Here is a 24,005-nt window from a genome sequence, read left to right as displayed (position 1 = left end):
GAAGCTGAAGCGAAAGGATTGGTTCAAATTCAAGGCCAGCCAAAGTTACACAGTGACCCTGTCTCACCCTCCGTCCTCCGCAAAAAAAACCCCAAACAAACCAAACCAAAAAACTCCTGTAATCTCAGTACTCAGAATGTTAAGGAGGGTTGCCACAAGTTCAAGGCCAGTCTGGGGTACAATATCGAGACTCTGTTTTAGGAAACAACAAAAATCTTTCTGTACTGCAGAGTGGTGCGTCATTTACTTTGTGTGGGGACTGGAGTCTGAGTATCAAAACCCATCCTGAACCCCAGTGGGTGTGTCATGTCAGCCTGCTTGAAGTCCCAGCATGAAGGAGAGATGGACAGATTGGTTAGTCAGAAAAGCTGAAGTTGGACACTACAGATTTAGCAAGATATCCTGCCCCAGCACTCCGTACATAAGGTGGAGGACAATAGTGAAACCAACAGACATCAACATTGGCAGAACCAACAGATATCAACATCGGCAGAACCAACAGACATCAACATCTGGCCTCCACACAAATGTGTGAACACACACACACACACTCACACACACACACACAAACACATGTATGACACACACACACACACATACATTTGCAAGAAAAAAAAAAACTTTTTTGGAGACAAGAGTCTCACTATTTGGCCTTCTCTGGCCTGGAGCTTGCTGAGTAGACCAGACTGACCTCAAACTCAGAGAAGTCCACTGGTCTCTGCTTCCCAACTGCTGGGATTAAAGGAATATGCCACCACAATTGACAAAAAACAAAGCAAAAAACAACACATACACACTTTCCTGAGACTAGATAGTAGCTTCTGTTGTAGAGCAGCTGCTTAGCATAATCAATGTCCTCGGTTCCATTTCCAGCATGGCCAAGTAATAATACTAACTTAGTATCTCTTTTTCAATATCCTTTTCACTCTTCAGGCTACCCCCAAATGCAGGATTTTTGCAACACCCTCCAGTTTGGTTGGTTGGTTTTTGTTGTTTGAGAGTCTCGTATAGCTCAGACTGCCCTGGAACTCCCTAAGAAGACCTTGAACTTCTAATCTTCCTACCCCCAGCTCCCAAGTGTGGGTGGGATTACAGGCAAATACTACTATGCCGGGCTTATGGGGGTGCTGAAAGAACTGTTTCTTGCAAGCTATGCAACCATTCTACCACGCGTGTTTGCATGGAGCTACCTACATTCCCAGCTGCAACACATTATACGTTTTGGTCTTGTTTCTCTTTTCAGTACTGCGGATTCAACACAGGCCCCTGTACAAGCTAGGCAAGTTATCTACCATTAAGTTTATCACCGTGGCTCGCTTTCTACCTTCAGTCTTTGGGGGTTTGTTTGCTTTTATTTTGTTTTGGTTTTGTTTTTTGTTTTTGTTTTTTTAAAGACAGGGATTCCTCTGTCTAGCCTTGGATGTCCCGGACTCACTTTGTAGACCAGGCTGGCTTCGAACTCAAAGCGATCTACCTGCTTCTGCTTCCCAAGTGCTGGGATTAAAGACGTGCACCACCATGTCTGGCTACCTTCAGTCTTTGTTCAAACTACTCCATCCATGGATTTTGCTCCGTGTCCTCCTATGACAAGCAGGGCGCAGGAATGAAGCCAGTATTCTAAGGTCTCCAGATCTTTTTGTTTTGTTTTCGAGACAGGGGTTCTCTGTGTGGCCTTGGCTGTCCTGGACTCGTTTTGTAGACCAGGCTGGCTTACTCATAGCAATCCACCTGCCTCTGCTGGCATTACAAGCGTGTGCCACCACCGGCTAGGTCTCCAAATCTTTCCGATCTTACTAGCCATTTCTTTTTCTTTCGTTAAGAATTTACTTATTACATATACAATGCTCTACCTGCATGCATATGCCTGCAAGCCAGAAGAGGGCGTCAGATCACTTTATAGATGTTTGTGAGTCACCATGTGCTCTCTGGGAATTGAACTCAGGACCTCTGGAAGAGCATCCAGTGCGTTTAACCTCTGAGTCATCTCTCCAGCCCCCAGCCATTTCTTTTTCTAATGTTCATGTCTTTGCCCCTCTCCCTGTTCATGGCTTTGCAGGGCTCTCCCACACCAACGGAAGAGCCATTTGTCTTCCCCAGTAGCGAAAGCACAGGTCAAATGGGAATAAGAACCTCTGCCCTGTCACCGGCAAGGATCCAGTGTGACGATGTTGTAATAAAGTTTTTACTAAACAATCAAGAGGCGGGGAGAGCAGGACCGCCAACGTCCTCTGCCAGAACACAACTTTGCATCCACTCCTTCTATCAAAGCAGTTTTTAATCGTCAGGCCCCGCCCCTCAAAAACAGTCCAATAGCCAGGTCTTGCCTTGTGGGGTCAATCGCTAAGCCCCGCCCTTCAGAGCATTTAGCCGGAAGCCCCTGCCCATCTTGGCCCCACCCCTCCGAGCACGTGAAGCTCTCAAGTCGGTAAGGTAGGTCCCGCCCCTCAAGTCATGTCAACGGTCATGTTAGGAGGTTGTGCGCCTCCTAACACTCAAAAGACCAATTATTCCTCCCCCCCCCCAAAACACGTAAAACGGTCAAGCTCCTCAAGCTGCCTCAAAGGCAAAGTTCCGCCTCACAGTAGGTGCAACCGGGCCCGGCCCGTCAAAGCCCGCCAAGGAGCAGGCCCCGCCCCTCGAGGCCCTCAAACTGCCAGGCCCCGCCCCACAGAACACGCTAACGGCCGGGCCGGCCCCTCGAGGCGCGAAGGAGGCCAGGCTCCGCCCTATAGGGCGCTCCAACCGCCGGGCCCCGCCCCACAGAACCCGCCGACGGCCTGGCCCCGCCCTCCCGGCGCTCAAGGCAGCCAAGCTCCGCCCTGCAGAGAGCCCCAACGGCCAGGTCCCTTCTCATAGGACGTTGTAACGTTAGGCCCCGCCTCCCTCCCTAGGCGGGCTTAGGGCCGAGGCCACGCCCCAAAGATCCCAACACCGGCCAGTCCCGCCCCTCGAGGCGCGCCAACTGTCCTCTGCCCCCGCCCCCTCGTGCGCCGAGACGTGAGGACGTCGTAGGCTGAGGTGGCCGTATTCCCGCAGACATGGAGCTGCCGCAGATGCCGGAGCTGATGGGGTTGTCCTTGCTGGTGGGGCTGCTGGCCCTGGTGGCCACGGCGGCGGTGGCGCGGGGCTTGCTGTGGGCGAAGGAGGACAAGGCCAGCCAGCCCGTCTGTAAGTGTCCGGGGCCCGGGGGCGGGGGCGGTGACTCTGTGAGGACTTTTCTCTCGGCCGCCGCGTGGTCTGAGGGTCCTGGAGACTCACGGACTTCAGGTTCTCCAGTTGTGAGAGGAACTTTCCCGTGCAGATATCGGGTTGCACCTCAGGGACAAGACTCCCTTGGAACCTGGGGGCTGCGCTGCTAGGTTACCGGTGACCAACTCCCCACTCCCCGGTTGTCCCCAGGGTTGGTACGGAAACTCGGTCGACTCCCGAAGTTCGCAATGTGTTCATGGCCCGGGGAAATGAGGGTCATTTGAAGTACTTCTCGGCCAGCCCTGACCGGCAGGAACGTTTTCTGAGGTCCTCTTCCTTGTTGCTAAGCATCGGAGTCTTTTTAATTCGTTGAGTAAGAAGCATGTGGAAGTGTAGATATGAGTTGTAAGCATCCGAAAATGTAGGCGAAATATACAGTGCATTAACCTTCGCAGGGGAGCTAATACTGTAAAGAGGAGAACGTGAATGGCCTTGCTGGCTTTTTTTTTTTTTTTTTTAAGGGGATGGATGTTGGGGAGTCCGAGAACTCTTGGTTTAGGGTAGGGGACATTGTGGTGGGTTTGTTTGTTTTGAGACAGGGTTTCACTATGTTGTCCAGCCGTGATCAGGGTCTCATGGAAGTGCTGTACCACTGAGCTACACCCCCAGTCTGTGACGTGTGTTTTTCAACGATGGCAGTGTAGGATTTGCCTGGGAGGCCAAAGAGAGTTCTGCAAGTGGCAAAACCCAAGAGGACAGGGATTCCAAAACATTTGGAGGGTGGGACATGGCTCAACCTTAGACCAGCTGTCTAGCCCACACACCACCCCCTGCCCCCCTTCCCGGTGAGGAGCTGGGGTGTAGCTCAGTCTTAAAACATTTGCCTAGAATCCCCTTAGTGAGGAGCCTGGAACAGAACTGAGACATAGAGCTCTTGCCTATGATACCCAGGGCCCTAGGTTTTATTCCAAGCATGAAAGAAAAATAGATCAGCATCTGGTGTGACTCCAAAGGCCAACATGGGCAAGTTAGAGACAGATTGTATAGTTCAATAGGCTTTAATTCCTGTAAGATTTAGGGAGCATCTACTACCACCTAACACCTGGTTCTCTAAGATATTTTTCATTTAATCTAACTTTATTAATGTTTTTTTTGAGACAGGGTTCCCCGTTGTCTTCCCACCACCCCCCCACCCCACCCCACCCCAGTGCTAGGATCAAAGGTGCAAAGTGTGCACCACCACTGCTCTCTCTTGCTTTTGTGTGTATGTGTTTTGTGTTTGTCACTCTGTGTGTGTGTGTGTGTGTGTGTGTGTGTAGGTTGGAGGACAGCTTTGGGGAGTCAGTTATTATCTTCTACATGTGGGATTAAATGGGTTGTCAGGCAGTTGCCTTACAAGCTGAGCCATCTCCAGCCCAGGATTCTCCCAGGTGTCCATCTTACTTTATGAGATTACCTTGAACTTCGTTTCTGTTCTGTCAGATAACCTGATAGTTGACTTAAATACAGGATATCACTATGTAGCCCAGGCTAGTCTAGAATCCTTGTAATCCTCCTGCCTAACACTCAAGTACTGGGATTACTGGTGTGTGACACTGTGACCGTCTGTGGCTTCTCTTGAGCTTTGTCATCAATGTAGTGCTTTTTAGGCTTGTAACTTGGTTATATTATCTCCTTCAATTCTCAACTTGTTTGTTTGGTTTTCCTTTTGGAAAAAGGAAGTCCAGGTGGACCTTGAACTCACTATATAGCCAGTCCAACTCTGAACCCCAAATCTTCCTGCCTCCACCTGCTGAGTGCTAGAATTCTATGTACACACCACCAAACCTGGTTTCAACATCTCCTTAAGGAAACCAAGACTTGAAACAGTTAAATAATTTACCCACAAGCAGATCCTTCCAATACCCTTGTGTGTATTCCCTACCTTGGCATGCCTGACCAGAATCCACACTACACTAGTCAGGCTGGGAGCTCACCCAGCTGTGTCAGCTCAGAGAGATTCAGCTTCTGTAAGATCACTCGTGAGAGCTAGGCGCACGCACCCTCACCATGCTTTAGTTTCGTCAGTCCTGGAGGTGCCTTTAAAAACAGAAGAAAAGCCAGGTGTGGAGATGCACACCTTTAATCCCAGCCAGGGAGGCGGAGGCAGGCGGATCACTGTGAGTTCCACGCCAACCTGGTCCAGGTCCAGAAAAGCCAGGGCTTGTTACACAGAGAAACTCTGTCTCGAAAAAACAAAACGAAAAATGCACACAGAAGTAAGTAAAGACCACTCAATGATACTGAATCCACACTCAAGTTTGGTTTCTAAGCCTTATTTTAAAAAGGCTTAAATTTTAAAAAAAATTATGTATATATGTCTGTAGATTTGTCTATGTTTGTGCAGGTATCCTTGGAGGCCAAAGGTGCCATAGTCTATGGAACTAGAGTTATAGTTGGTTGTGAGCCACCTGACTTGAGTGTTGGGAGCCAAACCGCCATACCCTCCTTTTAAAACAAACATGTGTGCTTGTGATGTGCATACATCTTGTCCACATGGAGATCATTAGGGACGCAAGCTGCTTCCATTGAGACGGGATCTCATATTGACCCAGAGCTTCTAGATTAGGTCAGGCTGGTTGGCCAGAGAGCCTCAGAGACTTTCCTGATTCCACCTCCCCATTGCTGAGATTACAAGTATAAGTCACCACACCTGGCTTTTTTTTTTTTTTTAAAGATTTATATACTTATTTTGTATGCAGTGCTCTGCTTGCATGTACACCTGCAGGTCAGAAGAGGGCATCAGATCACATCATAGATGGTTGTGAGCCGCCATGTGGGTGCTGGGAACTGAACTCAGGACCTCTGGAAGGGCAGTCAGTACTCTTAACCTCTGAGTCATTTCTCCAGCTCCAAACCTGGCATTTTTATGTGGGTTTTGGGTATTAAGTCCAACCCCCCCCCCAACATGTTTTTGCACACATCACTTTCCTCAAGGACAAGGGCCATATATATCTGGGTCATGTGATGCTGCTCCACCCAGAGTCTGGGTAGTCCTAGGTCCTCAGTAGTGAGTGTGTGGATAAGTGAGATGGTCCTTCTTCCTTCTAGGCCAGAAGGCCAGCGAATCCAAGAAATCAGGACCCAAGAAGCAGAAACAGAATCAGCGGGGTCGCAAGGAGAAGCCTCAGCAGCACAACTTCACCCACCGCCTTCTGGCTGCAGCACTGAAGGTACTTAGTACTCCTGGGTACTGACTTTGTGCGGTGTGTGTACTTGAAGACTGTCTTGTCCCCAGACCTTGTCCTTTGTAGTGATTTGCGCATATTACATGTACTTCTTACTGCTTATCAAGAGAATAGACATACCCCATTCTGGCCCCTTTCCCCCCGCCCCTCCCCCACCCCCTTGTAGTACTGAGGGTTGAATCCGGGGCCTTGAGCCTGTTAGACTAGCACTCTACCACTGAGTTGCCAGTCAAGAGTTGCTCTCCCCCACCCCCCCGCCAGTTGCTCTGAAGTTGAGCACCTTACTGGAGGATTCTAGGCAGGCACTCTACCAATAAACTACAGTCCTAGCCCACTTTCTCCTTTTTTCCCCTCCTGTTAATTTTGAGATACTTTCACTAATGGCCTGGGCTAGCTTCAGACTTACTCTGTGGCCCCGGCAGGCCTTGCACTTGAGACCCTACTGCTTCAGCTCCTGAGGAGCTGGGGTTATAGAACTCAGCTACAGGGTTACTTTGTCCTATTCTAGCCTCTTGGTCATCAAGCACCAGAGCCACAGTTGCAGCTGTAGGTTCGGCCTCCCCATCATTGGTAGTTCCTTCATCTTTCCCCAGAGCCACAGTGGGAATATATCTTGCATGGACTTCAGCAGCAATGGCAAGTATCTGGCCACCTGTGCGGATGACCGCACAGTCCGCATCTGGAGCACCAAGGATTTCCTTCAGCGGGAGCACCGCAGCATGAGAGCCAACGTGGAGCTGGACCATGCCACCTTGGTGCGCTTCAGCCCTGACTGCAGGTAGGACAGGACAGAGCCTCAGGCTTGGCTGTAAAAACCCAGCTCCTGAGCTGGCGGTGGTGGCTCACGCCTTTAATCCCAGCACTTGGGAGGCAGAGGCAGGCGGATCGCTGTGAGTTTGAGGCCAGCCTGGTCTACAAAGTGAGTCCAGGATGGCCAAGATAACATAGAGAAACCCTGTCTCGAAAAGCCAAAAAACAAACAAGCAAACAAACAAACCCAGCTCCTGGCTGTGGCCTTCACATATCCGCTTGGGGTTTAGTGAGGTGTGTGGTGGGGGATAAAGAGTCAACTTTGGGGTGATGTAAAGAAAGCATCCAGAGGCTAGAGAGATGGCTCAGAAGTTAAGAGCACTGTCTGTTCTTCCAGAGGTCCTGAGTTCAATTCCCAGCTACTGCATGGTGGCTCACAACCATCTGTAATATGATCTAATGCCCTCTTCTGGCCTACATGTGTACATGCAGGCAACACTATACATAATAGTAAATAAATAAATCTTTTTTTAAAAAAAGAAAGCATCCAGATAGTATGGCACCTCGTGGGCCCCTTGGAGGTTCTGCTCTATAAGAAGGAAGCAGAAGCCAGGCGCGGTGTCCCACGCCTGTAATCCCGCAGAGGCAGGGCTGGAGGATTACTGTGAGTTCGAGGCCAGCCTGGTCTACAAAGTGAGTCTGGGACAGCCAAGGCTACACAGAGAAACCCTGTCTTGAAAAAAGGGGGGCGGAGCAACTCTTTGGGAGCTGAACCACAAAAAGCCTAACTCGCTGTGTGGGGTGGACAACTCATAAATGCCATATTCTTAGAGCTGTATATTGAGCTAAGTCTGCTTGCTCCACCAGACAGCTCTCCCTTCCTAGGAATTGTTTACTATTTCTATCATCTTGAGGGAGGGGTCTTACGAGTCCTGTGACTCTCAGAGCTTCCTGCTCCTTAAGTTTTAAAGCCTATCTAGGGAAGCTATTTGTTTGTTTTAGAGCTAAGGATCAAACCCAGGGCCTACCAATGAGATCCATCTCTGTCCTTGAACTGTTCAGTTCTTTTTATGTTTGTCTACGTGTGTGTACGCCAGAGGACAACAGAGTTGGGTGTTTTCCTCCCAATATATATGGGTTCCTGAGTAGTGAACTCAAGTCACAGTAGCCTTGTCAAGCAAGTGCTTTTTTTTTCTTTCTTGTTTTTTTTTAAAAAACAAAACAAAACAAAACCTGTTGCACCATCTCATTAACCCTCTGGTTTTTACGAGATTTTGAGGGGCTGGAATGATGGTTCAGGGGTTAAAAGCACTGACTTATACAGGACCCAGGTTCAATTCCGGGCACCCACATGGCAGCTCACAACTATCTCTAACTCCAGACTCAGGGAAGCCAATGTCCTCATCTGGCCTCTAAAAGATTTTGAACCAAGGCATCTATTGTAAGACTGTATAGTAGGGCACAAGGAACAATTTCTATTTTCCCTAGAATATTATACATAGGCCTCTGTCCAGGTGAGGAAATGACTTCTCTTTTGCCTGTCTCTAGAGCCTTTCTTGTTTGGCTGGCCAATGGAGACACCCTCCGTGTCTTTAAGATGACCAAGCGAGAAGATGGGGGTTATACTTTCACAGCCACCCCAGAGGACTTCCCTAAAAAGCACAAGGCACCCATCATCAACATTGGCATTGCTGACACAGGTAGGGGAGTCTTGTGGATGGAGTTTGCTCAAGGCATGGAAAGGGGCCTCCGTCAGAACTTGTTCTTTGTTTTATTGGAAAGATTTGGTTATTTTGACTTGCTATATGCTTGGGTGTTTTATCTGAATGGATGTTTGTGTACCGCCTGCATGCAGTCCTCACAGAGGCCAGAAGAGGGCGTGGGTCCCCTGGGGTTAGAGCAAGAGCCAGTTGTGCGCTGCTATGTGACTGCTGGGAATCAAACCCAAGACCTCTGAAGGGCAGCCAGTACTCTTAACTGCTGAGCCATTTCTCCCGGCCTCCCTCTTTCCTTTTTTGCATTTATTTTGTGTGTTTATCATAACACAAATGGAGGTCAGAGGATAACCTGCAGCAGTCAGCCCACTGGATCCTGAGGGTTGAACTTAAGTCGTCAGGTTTGGTGGCAAGTATCTCCACCAGCTGAGCTATCTTACTTGTGTCTGAATCAGGTTTGTTGAATAAACTTTGCTTGGCGTCCTTGTGACCAAAGAGCTCTGGGCCTATGCTTCCCTAGAGTCCATGAGAGCCATGCAGTACGCCACACTTCTCAGCCCAGTATTCCCTGTGGTAACCTTTGGCCTGGGAAAGGAGCGTGGATGCTTCTTACTGTGTCTTTGGGAGGTGACAGTTGGTCTGCTTGTATCCCTGGGCTCACAACTTTGCTCATCAGGGAAGTTCATCATGACGGCCTCCAGTGACACGACTGTCCTCATCTGGAACCTGAAAGGTCAGGTGCTATACACAATCAACACCAACCAGATGAACAACAATTATGCTGTTATCTCCCCATGTAGCAGGTGAGGAGGAGGAAGGGCAAAGGCACAGAGCACAGAGGCAGTTTCAAGGAGTGGGGTTCCAAACAGTGAAGGGATTCACACAGCGCCCCATAGTCCTGGGTCTGTTTCCTCACATATGTGGTTATTTTGCAGTACTGTGGGTGGAAACTAGAGCACTGTATGTTAGGCAAACATTCAACCTCCGCACAGCATGCAGCCTTCATCTCTGGGGTTCATTTCATTTGCCTCTGCCTACTGAGAGTTTGGGTTAAAGGTATGTGCTGACATGCCAGGCCTTTTTTTGTTTTAAAGATTTGTTTATTTAGGTTTACAGTATTTTGCCTACATTACACGTACACCTGCAGGCCAGAAGAGGGCACCAGATATCTTTATAGATGGTTGTGAGCCACCATGTAGTTGCTGGAAATTCAACTCAGGACCTTTGGAAGAGCAGCCAATGCTCTTAACCTCTGAGCCATCTCTCCAGCCCATGCTAGGCCTTTTAAAAAATTTGGTGCCATGCCTTTAATCCCAGCACTTGGGAGACAGAGGCAGATGGATCACTGTGAGTTCGAGGCCAGCCTGGTCTACAAAGTGAGTCTAGGACAGCAAAGGCTACACAAAGAAACCCTGTCTCAAAAAAACAAAAAAAGGGGGCTGGAGAGATGGCTCAGTGGTTAGGAGCACTGATTGTGCTTCCAGAGGTCCTGAGTTCAATTCCCAGCAACCACATGGTGGCTTACAACCATCTATAATGTGATCTGATGCATACTGCACACATAATAAATAATAATAAAAACAACAACAACAAAAAGTATATCTTTGTTCTTTTTTTTTTTTTTTTTTTTTTGGTTTTTCGAGACAGGGTTTCTCTGTGTAGTCTTGGCCATCCTGGACTCACTTTGTAGACCAGGCTGGCCTCGAACTCACAGCGATCCGCCTGCCTCTGCCTCCCGAGTGCTGGGATTAAAGGCGTGTGCCACCACGCCCAGCCCTATATCTTTGTTCTTTTTTGTTTTGTTTTGGGTTTTTTTGTTTTTTTGTTTTGTTTTTGTTTTTGTTTTTTTGTTTTGAGACAAAAATCTTCCTTTTTTTCTATGCTGGCCTTGAACTCACTATGTAGTTGAGGATGCCCTCGTTCCATCCCCCCATCCTTCTGCCCCTACTTCCTGAGTGCTGGAGTAATAGGCATATACCACAAGCTAGGGCTATATGGTGCTGGGAGTGGAAAGCAGGACTTTAGTCATGTTACACATGTCCTCTCCCAAATGAGATACTTCTGTACTGTGGATCTTTTTTTTTTTTTTTTTTTTTTGGTTTTTCGAGACAGGGTTTCTCTGTGTAGCCTTGGCCATCATGGACTCGCTTTGTAGACCAGGCTGGCCTCGAACTCACAACGATCCGCCTGCCTCTGCCTCCCGAGTGCTGGGATTAAAGGCGTGCGCCACCACGCCCAGCATTGTACTGTGGATCTTAAAGCATACCATATCCTTGAATCAAGAATATATATAGGGGTGTGGTGGTGCACACCTTTAATCCCAGGCAGAGGCAGGCAGATGTCTTGAGTTCAGGGCCAGCATGGTCTACAAATCAAGTCCAGGACAGTCAAGGCTACACAGAGAAACCCTGTCTTAAAAAGTGGGAAAAAAAAGTATGTGTACACACACACACACACACACACACACACACACACTTTCTCTCTCTCTCTCTCTCTCTGACACACACACACACTTTCTCTCTCTCTCTCACACACACAAACACACACACACTCAGTATGTATATAAGCCTTTGCTTCACCCTGCAGGACTGGGTATAGAACCCAGATCTTCATGCATACCAGGCAAGTTCTCTACCACTAAGCTACATCCTCCTCTTCACACAATTTTTATTGCTTTAATTTTTTTGTTTGTTTGTTTTTTGAGACATGGTTTCTCTGTGTGGCCTTGACTGTCCTGGACTCGCTTTGTAGACCAGGCTGGCCTCGAACTCACAGCGATCCGCCTGCCTCTGCCTCCCGAGTGCTGGGATTAAAGGCGTGCGCCACCATGCCCGGCATTGCTTTAAAATTTTTAGTTTAGATAGAGTTTTGCTATGGAGTCTAGGATGGCCTAGAACTAGCTATGTAGACCAGGTTGGCCTTGAACCTGTGATACTCCTGCATCTGTCTACTCAGTACTGGGATTACAGACATGTGCCTCCATACCTGGACCTCTTCATTCTTTTTTCTTTTCACCTGTTTGGTTTTATTTTTTCTGAGATGGGATCTCAGTAGCCCTGGCTAGCCTGGAACTCACTGTATGAAGTAGGGTGGTCTCAAACTCAGTGTCTGCCTGCTCTTGCCTCCTGAGCATTGGGATTAAAAGTATATATCACTACGCCCAGTCTTATTTTACTAATTTTAAGAGACAAGGTCCTAAGGTACCCATATTGCCTTCCAGCTATTCTGTTAGCCCAAGAAGGCCTTGAACTTGAGATCTTCCTGCCTCAGCCTCCATACTAGCTGGGATTGCAAGGTATACATACCTCCATGTCTGGCACAGAAACACTTTCGAAAGTATCATTAGGCAGTGGCTAGCTGTAGCTGTAGATTGCTTGCCTTGTATTTATGAAACTCTAGATTCATGCCTCTTATTCCCCAAAAGTACTGTTTCTCAGGAAAGAGGTCTAAGATTTGTTAGGAACAGAATGCCATTTAACATTTGAGCTTTAAGAGTGTGGGTTACATGACAGGTTTGTGGGTTCGTGTGGCTTCACCCCAGATGTGAAGATCTGGGAAGTCTGCTTTGGGAAGAAGGGGGAGTTCCAGGAGGTGCTGCGAGCCTTTGAACTGAAGGGCCACTCTGCATCTGTCCACTGTTTCGCTTTCTCCAACGACTCTCGGAGGTGAGTGGATCTCCGTTTCTTTGCTCTTGTGGTTGTTTGGTCTTATTTAGTACAGATAGTCAAGGCTGGCCTTGAAGTCCTGATCCACCTGCCCCTCTCCCTTTTAAGTACTGAGATACAGGTGTGGACTAGCTTGCCTGGCTTTTGGTTTTGTTCTGTTTGTGTTTTTTAGACAGGGTCTCACTTGGTAGCGCAGGCTGCCCTTGAACTCACAGTGATCCTCCTGCCTTGCCTCAGTCCCCAGTGCTGAGGTTATAGGTGTGTGCCACCAAGCTGGGCTGAGCAATGAGTGGGTCTGGGGTTCTTCTACCCATCTGGGCTGCAGTTCTGACAAAGGTGGAGGGCTTGATTCCTGGCAGGATGTACACTTGGCTTCCTAGCTGGAGTCCCTCAGGCTGCTCCAGTGCCTTTCCAAGCTGGGGTTGTTGAGGCTCTAGCTATGATTTCCACATTGCAGGATGGCCTCTGTCTCCAAGGATGGCACATGGAAGCTGTGGGACACAGATGTGGAATACAAGAAGCAGCAGGACCCCTACTTGCTAAGGACAGGCCGCTTTGAAGAGGCGGCCACCATGCCTTGCCACCTGGCACTCTCCCCTGACACCCATGTCCTGGCCTTGGCCACTGGCACCAGTATTCATCTCTTCAACACCAGGCGTGGGGAGAAGGAAGAGTGCTTCGAGAGTGTCCACGGGGAGTCTATTGCTGACCTGACTTTTGACATCACTGGCCGCTTCCTGGCCTCCTGTGGGGACCGTGTGGTGCGGCTCTTCCACAACACTCCTGGCTACCGGGCTGTGGTGGAGGAGATGCAGGGCCTCCTGAAGCGGGCATCCAGTGAGAGTACCCGCCAGAGGCTGCAGCAACAGCTGACCCAGGCCCAAGAGGCCCTAAAGAACCTGGGTGCCCTGAAGAAGTGACTCTGGCTCTGGATGGGTCTGGCTGCTGGCCCAGTGACTGCTGTTCTCCAAGTGCCCCTGGGGGAACTTCCCAATTTTCTTTTTGGTGGCCCAAACTTTTTCCCATTGAAACTTTTCTTGTATACTTAGATATCGCTCTCTCTCTCTCTCTTCTTGTTTGCCTCTTCCCAGACTAAAAGGTGCTGTTTTTTTTATAGGCCCAAGGGGTGGAATCTATTGTCACCCAGCACTGAGAAGAGAGGTAGAGAGAAGAGAGACAGTGAGAGCAAAGCCTTTGACTGTGTGACGAAAGACCCTAATACCCAAAGAAGTTTGTGAGTGTAGAGGTAAAACCTGAGGGTCACCAGGGGACAGTTTGCTGTTTTATAAGGGTATAGAATGTGTTTTATAATGCTGCAAGGTGACTCTCCATCTGGCCCAGGCTCCTGATACCAGCAAGAAGTAATTAAGGATTGGTCTGTTATCTCAGCACTCTATAAAGGAAAGAGGATCAGGGGTTCAAGGCCAGCTTGGACTACATAGTGAATTCCAGGTCCTCCTGGGCTCCATATGGCGAAAGACCTTGACTTTTTTTTTTTTTTTTTTTTTTTTTTACCCTAGCTTCAGTTTTCTTATTTGTAAAATGGGGAACTATGCTCTCTGTGGCCTTCCTGCAAAGATGCTGTGAGGCTTGGAGTGTTACAAAGTTCCCAGGCATAGAGCATAACAGTGCTGTCCAATGTCATTAACTACCAGGTAAATGTTGGTCTCAAACTGTGATCCTCAACCAAACCAACACACTTTTCCTATGACTTGGTTTGTTCGTTCCTCTTGCATAAATTTGGTGGTTTGGTTCACATTCCTGGAGAAGTAATGCTGCTTCAAGATGGTGCTCCTCTATGTTGGAGGCCTTGGACTCATCAATTCAGTGCCTGCTTCCTGGGACTAGCTAGTGATGCGGGGTAACACATACAGACAAGACTAGGCCTGCTGCCAAAGACAAAAGTTGGGAGGAAGGACCTCCAGGCTGCTGTCTGTGAAGTGCTTCTTGTTCATTCATAGTTGCAAGTGATGTAGACATGAAGCTTGACAATAATGGCTCCAGGACAATCATGGGGATGAATGGAATATACCCAACAGGTAATTTGAAGACTGCTTGCGTCCAAGGGGTCAGGAAGATATCAGGAATCTAGGAAGGCTTGAATCTAGCAAAAAGTCCGTCCCAGTTAGTTTGATCTCTTACTTAAAAGTAGGGCCTCAACCCTGTCTCGAAAAACCAAAAAAAAAAAAAAAAAAAAAAAGTAGGGCCTCTTCCAGCCATCCTCAATGTTACAGAATGTTAGAATAAGGCACAACCCTGAAGTTGACCTTGATGGCTCCCTTGTCGGCACCCTCTCCTTCCACCACTACTGCTACATTCAGGCGACCTGCGGCATCTGCTGTCTTTCCGTCTCTTCTGTCACCATTCTGGCCTTAGCCACTGTTGCATACTATATGTTATAGTACTTCTGTTTTCAAGCACATTACTTCCAAGTCACTTTTCTACATAGTTAGCCCGCTTTGGGAACACAAACCTGATCATGCTATTTCCCCAAAGGCTTCCAAGGCTTCATTCTATTCTTGAAATAAACCTCTGAACTCTGTGACCTGCATAATGCTGTGGACTTTAGCCCCTCCTGTGATTTTTCTCTGCGGGTGGTCCAACCTACCCCATTCTTCCTGTTTTTGACTAACTCAAGCAGTTTTCGGACTCCATATATGGGCTGGTCCCTCTTGTGTGCTGCAAGCATTTATCCTTTCTGTTGGCAGACTTGGCAATGCGATTCAGTCCTTGGTAACTTTTTTTTTTTTTTCCAGTCCTTGGTAACTTTCACTCCAAATGGTTGCCTCCTCAACCACCCCATCCGAAGTAGCCCTTTCCACCAATTCTGTCCTGTTGTTGCATTGGTGCTTTTCTTTTGTATGACTTGGTGCTTTCTGAAACCACCTTGATTGCTCCAGTGTTAGTGACAAGGGCAGCCAAGTGGGTAACAAACGTGGGAATTAGCCTGGTCACTTGGTTGTGAGATGGGAGAAAATGGTAAAGACTGCAATGGGCTGGTGGGCATGTGTCTTAGATGCACAGTGGGTGGGAGCTGCTACTTATCCTGCAAAAGTTGCCATTTTCAGATAAGTTAGATGGTGGCACCTTACTTTGAAATAAGGCACTGTTGTGAACTGCACCAAACACTGACGTAGGAGGATGCAGCTCATCAGTCTCGTTGGCACTTAAGGACTGTCCCTTGCTCTTTTTTTTGCAGTCCTGGGGATGGACCCCAGAGCCTCAGGCAGGGTAGATAATAGTTCTGCTGAGCCATGGCCCAGCCCTTCACTAGGAAATGCTAGACAAAGGCTCTCCCACTCAGCCACAGCCACAGCCCCACTGGGCAAATGCTTTGACACTGAGCCTCCAACAGTGAAATTGCTGAAGAATCCGTTGGAACATGAGCTTCACAAAGGCAGAATCCTTATTTGTCTGCCTTGTTCTGGGCCCCTTGTCAAGTAGCCTGGACAGAGTAAGCTCTCAATAAATGGAACTCAAACTGTAAGTAATTGATGAAAAATTCCGCCCCCCCCCCGCATTCCACTCTAGTATGGATTCAGGTTTCTGATGAGACCAGCCATATTGAGGGCAGTGTGGCCACATACAGCTCTGCCCCATGTTGTGGGGATGTCTGCGTTGGTTGTCAGAAGCAGCTGAAAATGCTTTTGCTTGCTCCTGTGCTGCCATTTTTGAGAAGTAACTGGTGTCATGGCTGCAGCAGGAAGGTAGGGAACCCATGAGTGCTGAGCCACTTAAGTCAGAAGGCTGTTCCCATGTCGCCAAGTCACTGACCAGGCTCAGAGTGGGGTGAGCACAGAGGCTGCCTGAGTTTGTCTCCTCATTTGTAAAACTGGAATAAACGTTGTCCTGTCTACCTTGTGTCGATTCTTTGTGTGTGTGTGTGCACATGCTTGTGTGTCATACTGGGGACATGTAATCTTGCCCCAACCCCATTTTTGTGTGTGTTTGCGACAGGGACTCAGTTTGTGATCTTGGCTGGCCTGGAAATCATAGAGCTCCACCTGCCTCTGCTTCCTGAGTGCTGGTACTTACGGCGTGCATCACCATACGCAGCTCTTTTGACCTTTGAGCCATTATCTCACTCCCTTGCCTTTGTACTTGAGATCTAGCTTGATCCTCCTGAGTGGCAGGGCTGACAGGCTTGCCTCTCTTGCCTGGTAGCTGTGAGTTTCTAATGAGTGGGAGCATCACAAAAGGTTATTGCACTGACTGTCCAGGGATAGAACAGAGCTGTTCTTGTTGCCCTAGGAAAAGTGTCTGGCAAAAATAGAGACTGCCAAGTTTTTATAACCCTTAGGAGTAGAGGCAGCACTGGTCTACTGATTTTACATAGAGGGTGGTGGGACATGCTTGGAACCCAGTGCTTGGCAAATCGAAGTTGAAGAACCCTGAGTCAGCCCTGTGCTACATAGACTGTTTAAAACACAGTTGTTTAATTTATTTGTTTAGGTTTCTCGAGACAGAGTTTCACTGTACAGCCTGGCTGTCCTGGTGCTCTGTAGCCTCCAAAGTGCTGGGATTAAAGGTGTGCACCATCATGGTCCGGCTCTAACATTTAGCTCCCAAGCTAACACAGATGTAACACTATTTGAAGGTTTTTAATTTTTCAGAACGAAAAGGTGTAAGAGTTGAACATGGTGGTGCTTATGTAATAACCCACCACATCACTCAGGAAGCTGAGGCAGGAGGATAGCAAGTTTGAGACCAGCTTGTCTTGGCTACATAGCCTTACCTTGTCTCAAATAATACAGAAGCTAGAGAGATGGTTCAATGGATAGAGGATTTTTTTTTTTTTTAATTTCATGTGCGTTGGTGTTTTGCATGCATGTATGGCAGTATGAAGGTGCTAGAACTGCTGGAACTGAGGTTACAGACAGGTGTGAGCTGCCATCTGGGTGCTGGGAATTGAACCTAGGTCCTCTAGAGGTACAGTCAGTGCTCTTAAATCGCTGAGCTGTCTTCCAGCCCCAGGATAAAGGATCTTGCTACACAAACCTGTCAACCCAAGTTTAATCCCCAGGTTCCACATGAAGGTGAAAAGAGACCAGTGACTATGTTCTTTGAGTATGCATATCATGCATATACACAATAATGCAATTTTAGAAGTGGCTGGAGAGATGGCTCAGTGGTTAAGAGCACTGGCTGCTCTTCTAGAGGGCCCAATTTCATTTTCCATTGCCCCATTTGTGGTTCTGATGTCTTCTGGCCTTCTAGGCACTGCATGTACATGATGCAGGTAAATCAAGCATAAACATAAAAATAACATTTTAAAAATAACTTATTTTAGCCGGGCGTGGTGGTGCACGCCTTTAATCCCAGCACTTGGGAGGCAGAGGCAGGCGGATCGCTGTGAGTTCGAGGCCACCATGGTCTACAAAGTGAGTCCAGGATGGCCAAGGCTACACAGAGAAACCCTGTCTCGAAAAACTAAAAAAAAAAAAAAAAAAAAAAAAAAAAAAAGACTTATTTTTACTTTATGTGTAGTGGTGCTTTGCCTGCGTGCATGTCTAAAGAAGATGTCAGATTTTTGAGTTACAGACAGTTGTGAGCCTTAGCTCTATGTAGACCAGGCTGGCCTTGAACTCACAGAGATCTACCTGCCTCCCTGCCTGCCTGAGTGCTGGGATTAAAGGCGTGTGCCACTATGTCCGGCTATATTTTTTTAATTAAAAATGACAGTTGTTGGCTCAGTAGTTAAGAGAACTTACTGTTCTTTCATTGGACCTGGGTTCGATTCTCAACACCTTCTGACCTCAGCAAGTCTCAGGCATTTATGTGTTGCATGTGTCTGCATGTAGGCAAAACATAATTTTTATTTAATGAAGGAAAAAAGGCAATGTATAACCTATTTTTACCAGTCACTTAAAATTGAAGAAAAGTATACAGAAAGGCCTGTTGATTCTTAGTTATATGTCCAGATAATAAAAATACTTATATGAGAAGTTGTTCAAGCCATTGTGATTCAAGCTTATAATCCTAGCACTTGCGAGGCAGAAGCAAGAAGATCATTTCAAGACTTGTGTGTAGTATTGGTTATTTTTTGGGGGGGTTCACTATGCCCTCTTTTGCTCCTAAATATCTATTTGGATTTTCTACCTCACTTCAGACCATTTAGCTCCTGAATAAAGACAAAGAGAACTTTTAGACTTAAAAAGGCTTTAAGGCACGATAACTGGACAGGTATCAACCCTCTAAGCTATTTTGCTATTTCCCAGCTACACACCCCAAGTTACTTGCCATAACTGTTCCTGCCTGGGCTGCTTCTGTCCCATCAGGCCCCATGGCCATGTGCTCACGGTCTATTCTGCCCCATGGCAACTTCCTTCTCAGGCTTCCACTTCTCTCCTACGTTACCCATCTGACCTCAAGCCCCAGAACCTAAACTCCACTCCTTTCCTGCCCAGTCACAGGCTTCTAGCTATTTTTATTAACCAATTAACTTTAAATTGGGGAGCAAGGTTTACACATCACTTGGTAGATCTGAGAATATGTTCCTCTGGATAGCAATCAATCTTGGGGGCCAGTATTTAGCATTTGAATACACAGCACCAGACCAACCCCCAACACCTGTGTGCTTAACAGAGCAAGTTCCAGGTTATCCATGGCTATATATTAAGACCCTTTACCAAAAAAATAAAAAGGCCAGGCATGGTGACATTTGCCCTTAGTCCCAGGACTTGGGAGGTGGAGACAAGTGAATCTGTGTGAGTTCAAAGCCAGCCTGTTCTACATAACAAGTTCAGGCCAGCCAGACCTATTTAGTGACACATTGTCTTAAAAAAAAAAAAAAAAAAGGAGGGGAGGGAGGGTAGCTGATGATAATGGCTCAGTAGGTAAAAGTGTCTGCATCAACCTCATTTTGATTCCTGTCCCCGCTGACTCCTGCAAGTTGTCCTCTGACTGCCACATATGCTATGATGCTATGGTGTGTGTACATATACACAACAATTTTTTGTTTGTTTTTTGAGAGAGGATTTCTCTGTGTTAGCCTTGGCTGTCCTGGAACTCTCTTTGTAGACCAGGCTGGCCTCGAACTCACAGACATCCGCCTGCCTCTGCCTCCCGAGTGCTGGGATTAAAGGCGTGTGCCACCACTGCCTGGCCAAAAAAAAAAAAAAAAAAAAATCAAATCAAAACAAAATCCACTGGGACTTACCCTACAAGCATGAGGCCCTTAGTTAGATCCCAAGAACTCACTATAAATCCTGAGTATGGTAATGCTTATAATCCCCAAAACAGGAGTATTCATGGGTCTTGCTCACCAGCCAGCATGGCCAAATCAACAAACTCCAGGCCAATGAAAGATCCCTGACACAAAAACAAGGTGGGTGGCCTGAGGAATGACACTAGAAATTAACTTCTGGCCTCTACACACACACAAATTGTAGGCACACCTTTGTATGTGCATGTAAGTACCTACAAAAGTTATTTTTAGATTATTGTAGCCACACTGAGTGGTGGTAGTACACATCTTTAATCCCAGCACTTGGGAGGCAGAGGCAGGCAGTTCTCAAAGTTCAAGGCCACACTGGTCTACAGAGCTAGTTCTAGGAGCAGGGCTACGTAGAGAAGCACTGTCTAGAAAAAAACCAAAACCAAAAGGCTGTTGTAGCTACACATAGTGGCTAAGGTGGGTCACTTGAGCCAGGGAGTTGAAGAACACTTGGTCAACATACATCCTATCTCTTCATTAGAGACATCAGCCAACAAATAAGTCTGTAGCATGACGACTGGGGAGCAGTTTTATGCTTGATCAACCCAGTGTGGTCCTCACTTGCCCCAGTATTCTGGAAACGATCTGGAGACTCAAGTCCTCCACACGGTACAAAAGCAGATCTTCCTTAGCCTGTTCTTGGGGCATGCTTTTTTGGACCCTGGTTCACAGAACAGAGACTGGCATAATCTTCAGAAGTTTACCACAAACACATGCCTGCTTTCTGATAATGGCCCCATCCTCAACATCAGGTTTTACAGGCTGTTCCCAGAGTTCAGGAGAATTTAGGCTTGGCAACAGTTTTTTGTTTTGTTATGTGTATTGGTGTCTTGCCCAGAGTTACAGACAGTTGCAAGCTGCCATATGAGTGCTAAGAATTGAACCTGAGTCCTCTGGAGGCACAGCCAGTGCTCTCAGCCACTAAGGCATCTCTCCAGCCCCAAAGCTGGTTTTATTTGCCTTTTGGTATACAAATTGCTGCTCCTGCTCCTGCTGCTTGCCGTTTTTGTGGTTTTATTTAAGAACAAACCAACCATGTAGGTGAGCCATCATTTTCTTCGGTGCACAGCCTGGCCTTGGGATTGGTGACATTGATGCTGCTCCTTCAAGATGGCTTGCAGTTCTTGATGGCAGCTGTGTGTCCTCTCACCATGATAAGTGTAGCTGTACACCAGGAGCAGTGACAGTTCCTTGATGCTGTGGACCAGGAGCTCCTGGCAGCCACTTTCATGTTGCTCCCATAACCAGTGTTGGGCATCAGGATCTGGCCCTTGAATCTTCTTGGCACCCTGATGTCCGACACCTCTAGGTTTCCACTAGTTGCACTTAGTTTTGACATAATGGTCTGACTGGTGCAGGATGGACTTATTGGCCCTTTCTTTGAGTATTTTTTTTTTAATTTTTTTTTTATGTTGTATATGAGTGCTTTATTTGAATGTACACCTATATGCCAGAAGAGGGCATTAAGTCACATTACAGATGGTTGTGAGCCACCCTGTGGTTGCTGAGAATTGAACTCAGGACCTCTGGAAGAACAGACAGTGCTCTTAACTGCTGAGCCATCTCTCCAGCCCTTTTTGAGGGTCTTATTTCACCAGAGGCCGAAGGGTAGCTATGATGCTTGGAGAGAGAAAGCAGCCACCTCACAGGCAGCTGGGAGGAAAAAGACAATATCTGCTCTTTTCGCTTGTGTTTTGAGACAGTATTTCACTATGTAGCCCAGGCTGTCCTTAAACTCAAGAGATCTGTCTTTCAAGAACTGGGATTCTGGGCATGTGCCACCATACCTAGTCAAAATTTAGGGTCTATTTTATCTTTTTAAAAAAGATTTATTTATTATTTATACAGTATTCTGCCCACATGTGTGCCTGCCCACCACAAGAAGACACTAGATCTCATTACAAGTGGTTGTAAGCTACCATGTGGTTGCTGGGAATTGAACTCGGGACCTTCGGAAGAGCAGACGGTGCTCTTAATCTCTGAGCCATCAGTCCAGCCCTATGTTTTATCTTTTGAGGCAGGGTTTCTCTGTGGCCTTGGCTGTCCTAGAATTCAGTCTGTAGACCAGGCTAGCCTCAAACTCGAGATCCACCTGCCTCTGCCTCCAAGTGCTAGTGTTAAAGGTGTATGCTGCCTCCTCCTTGCAAAATTTTAAGAATTTTAAGATAAGGCCTAGCTGTGTAGCCCAAGCCAGGCTTGAACTGCCTCAGCTTCCCCAGTGCTACTGAGTCACCATGCCCACCTGGGTTTTCCCATCTTTTGTTTTGTTTGAGGCAGGGTTTCTCTGTGTAGCTTTGGCTGTCCTAGACTCACTTTGTAGACCAGAATAGCCTCGAACTCTCAGCGATCCACCTGCCTCTACCTCCCAAGTGCTGGGATTAAAGGCGTGTGCCACCACGCCTGGCCCATCTTTTTCTATCTAGTGAACTACCACTTCCAAACTTATACAGCCCAGGTCTGGGCCTGGAACTTCCAGCAATCCACCACCTTCAGCTCCCTGAGAGCTGCGACTACAGGCAGGAGACACCACGGCTGGTGTCACGTTCAGTCTTTTAAACTATAGAACACAGACAAAAATAGTGGTAGCATTGTAAGAGTGGCCTGTCATATCCAATGTGTGTGTGTGTGTGTGTGTGTGTGTATGTGTGCGCGCACATGTGCTTTATAACATGGATGTGACAGGACAATTTTCAGGAGTAGGTTCTCTCATTTCACTCTGAGTTCAAGGGATCAAACTCAGGACTTTAGATTTGCACAGCAAGTGCTCTTATCCTCTGGGCCATCTTGCCAGCCCAAGTTGTCCCTTCGTTCAGCAGGTCCTCATATTGACCATTCTCACAAGGTGAGCCTGCATCCAGACCTTGAGGAACACACAGTACAAACTTCATAGATGAGTGTGTGTATGGTGTTGGGAACAGGCATTGCACATGGTAAATACACGCTTTTATTTCTGAGCTACCTCCCAAGCCTAGACGTTTAATATTTGAGGCTTAACATATTAAACACATATGCTTAGGTCCAGAGAGTGACTTGCTAATTGGCTATTTCCAAAACCCCATTTCAGACTTTAATATCTTAGAAATGACACACCAAGTTTTTATTTTTGTGTTATGTGTATTTCCTACAACAAACAAGTCTTTTGCTAAAGTCAGTAACACAGTGGAAAAAGTGCTAACCTTCTATGAAGACTAGGGATGTAGGCCACGTCTGCTGCCACGTTCCATGGATCCCTGGGATCCATCCTCAGCATCATCACAGCAAAATAACCTCTTGTATCCTTACTTTTGTCTGTGTGGCCTAGAACTGGCTTAGAACTTGAGTTCCTCCTGCCTCAGCCTCCTGAGTCCGGAGACTCTAGGCATGGGCCACCACAGCCTGCTCACTTTTACTTTGTATTAGTTTTCTGAGGTGGCACAGAAGTATGGCCACAGTACAGACGTAGAAACCAGGACTTCTGGAGCTGAAGTGGCAAGCACAAATTCAATCGAAGGTGTGAGTGTAGAGCCCAAACCTGCTCCCCGCCTTTCTCTGTAGAGCCTTTGACTTTGCCACCCACCACAGGTGGTACCTTAACGGTAGGGGCTATGTAAATCTTAGGAGTCAATTTTGTCAGGGTGTGTGTGTGTGCGCGCGTGCGTTAATGTTGATATGTGTGATGAAACTCAAACCACATCCCCAGCCCCTCAGTGATTCTAGCAGATGCTGTGCCACTGAGCCACACCCCATATTGGATGATTCCAGGCAAGCGCTGTACCACTGAACTCTGCCCTAGTTCCATGCCTACCTTTCTCTTTCTTCCTCAAAACCAAGATCTTCCGGAGCTCAGGCTGGTCTTGCAACCACAATGTAGCCACGAGTTGATTTAATCAGAAGAAAATTTTGGATGGCTAACAAGAGAATTCAAGGATGGCAAGTCAAGATGAAAAGGTGTGATAGTGACTCTGGAACACAGCTACATAGACATGTGATGACACAGGTCACTGGTTACAAGAACATGAAATGCAAAAAACATCCTTTGAATGCCTGGGGAGCCCTCCTGGGGTTAATGTGCTTGACAACAACCTGAAACCGACTCCCACAAACTGTCCTTTGTACCATACACATGCACTTACATTCCCCCCACCCCAGCAAGGTGGTGCTGCGGGCTTTGATCCCAGCACTCAAGAGACAGAGGGAGGCAGCTCTTTGAGTGAAGCCACCCTGGCCTACAAAGTATGTTCCTGGACAGCCAGGGCTATAGAGA

The 24,005-nt window shown here is 47.4% G+C and overlaps 1 protein-coding gene across 1 annotated transcript; it reads left to right on the top strand.

The window, feature by feature from the left end:
* Nucleotides 1-2,969: 2,969 nt before the first annotated feature.
* On the top strand, nucleotides 2,970-14,051 carry Tbl2 (transducin beta like 2). The gene is made up of 7 exons (XM_051161322.1): nucleotides 2,970-3,168; nucleotides 6,280-6,401; nucleotides 7,010-7,194; nucleotides 8,715-8,866; nucleotides 9,558-9,684; nucleotides 12,394-12,546; nucleotides 13,004-14,051. Exons 1-7 carry the CDS (start codon nucleotides 3,039-3,041, stop codon nucleotides 13,464-13,466), a joined length of 1,332 nt encoding a protein of 443 aa, XP_051017279.1. The 5' UTR covers nucleotides 2,970-3,038; the 3' UTR covers nucleotides 13,467-14,051.
* The last annotated feature ends 9,954 nt before the right edge of the window (nucleotides 14,052-24,005 follow it).

This window comes from Acomys russatus, chromosome 19, assembly GCF_903995435.1.
Source record: "Acomys russatus chromosome 19, mAcoRus1.1, whole genome shotgun sequence".
In the NCBI taxonomy this organism is placed as follows: Eukaryota; Metazoa; Chordata; class Mammalia; order Rodentia; family Muridae; genus Acomys; species Acomys russatus.
This window is presented reverse-complemented; position numbering and strand designations above follow the sequence as displayed.

Bases quoted from the DNA above. Each gene is read 5' to 3' on its own strand.
- Tbl2 (XM_051161322.1), top strand. From the start codon at position 3,039: ATGGAGCTGCCGCAGATGCCGGAGCTGATGGGGTTGTCCTTGCTGGTG. The intron at 7,195-8,714 runs GTAGGACAGGAC...GCCTGTCTCTAG, and splicing joins CGCTTCAGCCCTGACTGCAG to AGCCTTTCTTGTTTGGCTGG. The intron at 8,867-9,557 runs GTAGGGGAGTCT...TTTGCTCATCAG, and splicing joins CATTGGCATTGCTGACACAG to GGAAGTTCATCATGACGGCC.